This window comes from Solanum tuberosum, unplaced genomic scaffold (genome assembly GCF_000226075.1).
Source record: "Solanum tuberosum cultivar DM 1-3 516 R44 unplaced genomic scaffold, SolTub_3.0 scf00168, whole genome shotgun sequence".
Classification (NCBI taxonomy): domain Eukaryota; kingdom Viridiplantae; phylum Streptophyta; class Magnoliopsida; order Solanales; family Solanaceae; genus Solanum; species Solanum tuberosum.
In genome coordinates this window covers 881,337-889,136 of record NW_006239096.1, presented here as the reverse complement: position 1 = coordinate 889,136, position 7,800 = coordinate 881,337, and the positions used below count along the sequence as shown (strand labels likewise).

Below are 7,800 nucleotides of genomic sequence, written 5' to 3'. Positions count from 1 at the left end.
GGTCGCATTCTTGATCCTTTTAGGAGTTCATTGACTCCTAAACTAGTGCAAGCTCTTATTTCTCTTCAAGATTGGTATAGAAGTGAACCAATTCCAATAAATGTTGAGGAAGATCTAGAGTATCTTGAGCTACTTGAACTTGGTAAGAATTTAATATTTTGTGCTCATTATATCAAAAATAATTTCTTATTTATGTTGCTTATATCTAACAAGTTCTTTCATGTTTTTGTAGATATGGCTCATAGTGGAATTGAATCTAGTATGTGGGTGTGTAGTTATAACTATCAAGCAGTAAGTAAAATTTAATTTAAAATCTTTTTCTATTAGCATTCAACACTTGTTTTCCTCTTTTTTTTCGTTGAGTTGAGTTTACTTTCTATCATATATCTAAAGAGTTTCATTTTCTCTCAGGCATATTTATAGTTTGGATGTTATTATGGTGAACTGATCGAGTTGGACTGCAGTGTTGTTGTTGGACTACAGACTGCAATGTTGTTGTTGAATTGTAGACTGCAGTGTTGTTGTTGGACTGCAATGAAATACACACAAGGAATGCCAACTTTCTTCTGATAAAGTTGGACTACAGTGTTGTTGCCGATTCTTATTTTGTCTTGTTGGTTCTTGTTTTGACTACTAATTATTATTTTGTATTGCTGGACTGCTGGTTCTTGTTTTGTACTGTTATTGATGTCTAATACTCTTGGTTTCTTAACTTTTTGTTGCAATCTTGAACTTGAAGTGCCACTTTGTAATTTTGCTTTTGAATAGTAAATTAGTGATTAGTGTTTCATCATTCATGTATGTGTTAATGTCTTAATGATATTCAATTATATTCTTCCCAGTTCCCACAGGCATTAAGCACTAGTGCAACGTGCACTTAGATTTTGCACTTAGTATGTGTGCAAGATAGTCACTTATTAAGTGCACATCAATAATTGATTGATTGGCCATACAAAGTGCACATAATTTGTAGGTAGCGTAGGTAGTGTACACTTACCTAGTAGGTAGGAAAAACATTATCTGCTTATTAGTAATGTACACTTACTTTGATTAAGGATAGCGTAGGTAGTACAGTAGTAGACACTGATATGTAGTGTGTATGTGTTAGTGTGTTACTGATCAGTGTTTCATGTATTTGTTGATGATATTCGAACCGAAAAAATTAACCGAACTGAACCGAACCGAAATTGTAAAACCGAACTGAATCGAATTTATTTCAGTTCAGTTTCAGTTTGTATTTTTTTCAAACCGAAATCCAAAAAACCGAACCGAACAAACCGAATGCCCAGCCCTAGCACTAATATCAAATCACAGAAGAAGTATGTTTTTTTTTAAACATAAAAGCTAGTATATTTTGGGAGTAGTATTGAGCACCGAATTAGGGACGAACATGAGTTCAGATAACTTACGTCACCATAAAACCATGTAGCCACCATGGGTAGAAAAGGGTCATACTTTTTAGATGAATCCTTTTCGAAATAGACTAGTGGATCCATTAGGCAGTTCAGGTCCTATACCTTTGGCTGGGTATAGGATGCGCTGGCAGCGTGAGGTAGATCGTTGTATCATCACTATAGCTCTTATGTGATGGTTATCGGTTAGAGAAACTCCCACTGAAGTTATTGTATTTTTTTATACATCAGTTTATTATATTTTTACATACATCTCAGAGTAATATGTATCTTTGCATACACACAGAGTTGACATTATGTTTTAAACAACTTTTCTTTATATTGCACTTGTTTTAAATTGCTTTATATTGAAATGAGTTTAGTTATGTTGAGTTAAGCTGAGCCAGGTAAGTTCTTCAGTTTCTTTCATATCTTTTTCAAGCTTATGTTGTTTTAGCATTCCAACTCGCATACTCGTACATTCAATGTACTGATGCCAGTTGGCATGCATCATCTTATGATGTAGACACAGGTAACTAGGATCTGCATTCAGCGCACGGTTGATCCAGTGAGCAGTTCAGAGTCAGTCGGTGAGCCTCCTTGCATTCCGGAGGATCTATTTTCACTGCTTTCTAGTTTAGTTCATTAGGATGTTGTGGGGGGTTTTCCCAACATCCATCTCAGTTATTTTAGAGGCTTCATAGACAGACAATCAGTTAGTTATTTCAGTTGTCTTTACTTTTCATTTCTTATGTTAAAGACTTGAGTTTGTCTAAATTGCCAGTTGAATATTCCTTTATAACATTCTAGTTTCTTCATAAATGTTTATGTGATGAGTTAAGTCTTCTGCTGAGTTAGTAAGTCAGGCCAAGGGTTCGCTTGGGGCCAGCAATGGTCTTCAAGTGCCAATCCTGCCCAGGGTGTAGGCTCGGGGCAAGTGATTTTTGGACTATTTTATCCCTGATTTCAAGTCCTGTCAATGTGGGTATCATTGGACTCTTCTTGATGAACTCTTTCTATCTTTGATAGTTGAGGATCATTTCGGTGACCGTGTGGTTGAGAAAGTGCTCTATTAGAGTTGTTCGAGTGAAGTTTCAGCCTTCGAGGTAGGTTTGACTATCCTCTTTTGGACTGAGATGAGTAAGTAATTTTTCTTAGATAGTCAACTGTGAAATGGATTGTAGTATGAGTTTTACAGGTTGGTAAACATTGACCTTCTTGTTTAGTCCGTGCGATGCCTATTTGTGATGCTTAGTCTGTGTAGAGGCTTGTGTGATACCTTTCATTGTTGCTAAAAAATTGATATATGTTAGTAATTACCCGGCAAAGGGCTGCGTGACTTATCTTTATATTTGACTTTGAGATGCCCAAGTTAGGGGCTTGAGTTAATATTTTATCATTTTAAAATGAAAGAAATGCTTTCTAAGTGGTAAAGACTGGTTTCAAATGGATTCCTCCACTATCCCTATCATTTGAGGACGTGTTTCATGACTTGTTGAGTTTGAGAACTTTATTTTATTCAAAATTCTTGATGAATTGATTATGTCTTTGTGTTGTATGTGTTGTGATGCACTCATTCTCATTCAGCATATCAATGTTCATGGGAATATGAGAAAGTGGAGAAATACTATTTCTGAGAAAGAAAATGAGACATCTTACTTTTATCCTTGATCACGAGCTAAGTGGCAAGTTGATGAGATATTGAGATTGGTATATCGAATGCGATTCCCCCATATGTCCATGTCCGAAAGCTAAAGCTCGGCAAGGTATATACGATGACCTTGGTTCCACCACATCATTCATTGCATTGCATTGGCCAGCTTTGTTGTGTTGTGTGACTTGTTTATCTATATCCTTTTGTGTTTACTTTATTCATGCCATTATTATATAAATTGGCAGCACCGATGCCATAATGAGACTTTTCTACGTGCAGGTGGAAGCGTACGTTTCATAGTTTATTTCTTAAGTTTGATTAGTTGTTTATGCTCAGTCGGTCTAGCCTACTAAGTACATGTGGATTGTACCCACCCCTACTTTATCATTTTGATGCAGATCCTAGTCAGGGTGATCTTTGTAGCGGTTGATTGGATCTAGCGATATCTTCTCTTTCAGAGTTGTGGTGAGATCCTGCTTTTCAGATCGCCATTGGTCTCTATCTATCATTTACAGTCTTTAATTTCTTTTCGAAGACTTGAGATGTATTCCAAGTTTTAGAAATGTATTAGATGCTCTTTATACTATACTACCAGGCTTGAGAACTTCTTTGTTGTTTTCTTATCGGTTGTGGCCTGACTTCCCCTTGAAAGTCTCGTATGTGTTATTTCATTCGACTTACACACCTATTATGGGGTTTTCGGGTGTGTGTCATCATGACCTCGACTTTTGAGTCGTGACATCTCCATTCTTACAATGAGTTTATTAGATTTATTATTTATTTTTAACAAATTGATAATTGAAGTTTATTCTTTATAATAGATGAATTTTATGTTTAACATTTAAGCTTATTAGGTGTAGATTTTGGTGTTAAATCGTATATGGGTTGTTGAAATTAGAAGAATATTTTTTTTTCATGTAAAACTCTAGTAAAAAAAATGTCCGAAATTTGGCTTCGACATGTCTACAACTTTAGTGATAAAATTTTCTGAAATTAGTCTTGGCAAACCATACCAAATTTCAGGCAAAAGTATCTGATGTTTGATCTTTACAAAGCCACACATTAGACAAAAATATTTAAAATTAAACGCAAATTTTCAACTTCTATCGTGTATAATATATATATTAAAAAAACAGACACAAGTTAAATGACGAAAAAAAAGAGGAAGCATTTGTCCACTTAGCACTTTTTAGGTAAATGAGAATGACAACCCAAACACATTGTCAGACCTGGTAAGAAATAATTTATTTAGGAAAAATGTGACCAACCAATAAAAGAACAATCATAAATTAATTCTCCATGCAGTATATACTAACCAATAATTAATCAAGTGAATTTTGTTTTGTTGAGAAGTCAATTAGTGCATGGTTAAGCTATTCTGATAAAGGAAACTGACCTGCCAACCACATGCTATGTTATTAATGATGTATATAATGAATCATTAATGATAATGTAAATTTTTTTATAGCTTAGGTATAATTTAAACCGTTACTATTTCCTCAAATCATGTATAATATCATTACAAAATATTTATATATTGTCATGATTCATTGAGGTTTAATTCGTTACATTTACGTATTTTTAATTACTTTTTAAAATAATATAATTATATAAGTGTTTTTCACATTATCAATACATAAAAGTTAAAGACTCATAATGATAAGTACTTGAAGAATATGAGAACATAAGCAAAAGCAAAGGTTGTCCCTTTTCTTTCAATTAAATTAAGGTATTTAGCTAAAGAGCCTTTTTTTTTTGCTCAACCCTTGTTGCATACTTTGCTTTGGCCTCAATTAAAATTCACACACACACACAATGGCTCCTTTTCTTAATATCCATCATGATATCTTTCTGAATTTTTCCTCTAATTAATAAAATATTCTAGATAATTTTATTAGATTTTTAGTCATATATATTCTCGATGTATATATTGCATGTATTAGATTATCTGATTTATTATTCAAGTTAGTATAATTTCGTATATTCTAAAGAGTTACATAGATGGAGCTACGTATAATATTAGGTACATGTTTGAACGAATTCAATAGCTTTTACTTCAAATTCTCAAACATGAAAAAATGAATTCATAAACTTTAAATTTTGTCTTCGCCTTTGGATAGTGTATATAGTTCGAAATTCTTAAATATTTTTACATGACCAGTCAGTATATAGAGGTTAAACTCTTTTTTTTTTTTCAATTAGAAAATTACTCAATTGTTGGACCACTTGGACCTACCCTATTGATGTATTACTGAAAGAAATAACTACACTACATGACTCAAGGATATGACAATGTCTTGTACCTATAATTATAAGACATGACTCAAAATAACCACTCTCACTAGTACTAGTAATGAAAGCACTAATCTTCTAAAGTTCTCAAAAACCAATAAACCTTGTTTTTTTTTTTTGGGAATCTTTTTTATTACTCAAAAAAATAAATTGTACTTGTAGTGTATTAATTACTCTTCACTTGGTCTTCATGATATTTTGATTCAATTTATTGTCCCTCTTCTACTCTCAAGCCAGCCCCTACTGCACCCTTTCTAATTCCTTAGCTTGTAGCTCCACTTCACATATACTGTGATTTCATTTCCTTCCATTTAATGATCAATATCTCTAGTGACATGTATATATAATTGGAGTTCACTTGTTATGTTGAAAAGTGTTATTAGGGTTTTGCAATAATTTTTCAGTAGAAGGAAAGTCAAAGTATTACCATAAATGCTTTTACTTATCTGAAAAAGGAAAATATAAATATCTTCCAGCTTGAACTGAGGTCCAAACAAGAAAAGGAGAATGGAAGTAAGCAGCAATGCAGTTGAATGTTCAAAGATGGAAGAGTATGAAGTGATAGAACAGATTGGTAGAGGAGCTTTTGGAGCTGCATTTCTTGTTCATCACAAGTTTGAGAAAAAAAAGTACAATAATCTTCATTTCTTCTTCTCTGTTTTTTTTTTTTTGTGTGTGGTAATAATTTTTTCTTCTATATTAGAAATTAGAACTTTACTTCCTCCATCTCAATCTAAATGTCTTAATCTGACTATGTACGAAGTTAAGAAATGAAAGTTAAGGGAAAATTTTGACTATTGTGGTTTTTAATTAAAAGTGTATATAATCCTTTAAATCTTTTGATCTTAAACTTAGAATTGATAAGTTTACTTAATATATTGAAAAAAAAGTCAATCTTCTTAGGATAGATAAAAAATAAAAAATAAAAAAATAACACACTTAAATTAGAACAAAAGGAGGAGTAACATATTGCTAAATTCTGCTTCATTTTTCTTGGTTTGATTCTATCATGCCAAAGAAGGAACCGTTTGAATTGTGTAACCATTTCATTTGACTAAAAAATAAATGATAAAAAAATTATTTTTATTTTATTAATTCTATTTTAGAATATTATTCATGTGTGAATCTTTTTGTAAAACTACATTCTGTATATATGTTGTTTGTTTGTAATACTCATTGGTAGTATAAAGATTTTCTTTGTTTTGGTTTTTGATTTGTTTATAATAAATGAAAATGACTTATTGTTGTGAATGATGTTGAATTGTAGGTATGTAATGAAGAAGATTCGTTTGGCTAAACAGACAGACAAGTTCAAACGCACTGCCCATCAAGAGGTTAGTTATTTTAATTAAAGCTTAACCTTTGAGAGATCACACAAATTTATTAGTTAATTGTATTTTTAATACGTCTTTTATGTGTGGGCCTGAGCCAAGCCTGTGGAAGTTCTTTTTGACAGGGTTAACAGTGAAATTTAATTCCAGGACCTCTGACTTCTCTGATACTATGAGAAAGCACACTTTTATTAGTTAATCATATTTTCAACAGTTTCCGTTTTAAATTATTAATCCAAAACTTTTTGTTTAGTATAGGTAATAGAAAATGTTAGTATTACATTTAAATGAATCAGGTCCCAAAATGTAGATAAATTAGGAAGCTTCTCAATATTTCAGTGAGAATCTGTTTTCCACTATGCATTATCTTGCTGAGCTGGTTCAGTAGAAAATAAGTAGAAAAATCATGTTTTATAGCACACATTTCTTATTGAATCGTAATGAGAAAAACATTTATTTCTAGTTTATTTACGGCGTATAGATATTTTACAATGTAAGCATACACACAATTTAAATTAGGGAAAAGGGTTAAAAATATTCTTGAATTATTTAAAATAGGTTAAATTAACTCTTATTGTATTGTTGGCTTAGAAGGCACAGTTATAATGTTGGCTCAAAATATCCTTCGTTCTAACGGTTGTTTAAAAAAAAAGAGAATAACTTAATTTTGTCCTTAAACTATTTCAAATGGAAGAATTAGTTTTAAGAGTTTAAGTAAAATTTTATTTTGGAGATTATGCGATTAGTTTAATCATTTTAAATGTAATTTTTATACGATGTCAATTTTATGAAATAAAAGATTTCATTATATATTAATTTTTCAACTAAACATTTATTCTATTATTTCTTTTCAAAGCTATTATTATGGTCCTCAATTGAAATATGAAAGGACTACAGTGAAAACAAATAATAAAGCGTATCAAGATATTATTGAAATTGAACTTTTTTTAATCATATCATTTTTAAAGATAATAAGAAAAGGTAAATGACTTCATATTGAGGAATAATAACTCATATTAAATGTGCACAGAATCAGAAAAGAAGAAGTTATATGTCATCTCTTTTTATTTTTTAAAGTAAGAAGTGCTTATACTATTTATTTTCTTATCTTATTATATTTTTCACATTTAAC

General features: G+C 31.3%; 1 protein-coding gene across 1 annotated transcript in view; it reads left to right on the top strand.

The window, feature by feature from the left end:
- Positions 1–5,448: 5,448 nt before the first annotated feature.
- LOC102591366 (serine/threonine-protein kinase Nek6-like) overlaps positions 5,449–7,800 on the top strand; it is a 6,857-nt gene continuing 4,505 nt past the window's right edge. Inside the window, exons 1-2 of the mRNA XM_006354211.2 lie at positions 5,449–5,966; positions 6,605–6,671. Coding sequence (XP_006354273.1) covers positions 5,845–5,966; positions 6,605–6,671 — 189 coding nt within the window. The 5' untranslated portion in view covers positions 5,449–5,844. The remainder of the gene's footprint in view (positions 5,967–6,604; positions 6,672–7,800) is intronic.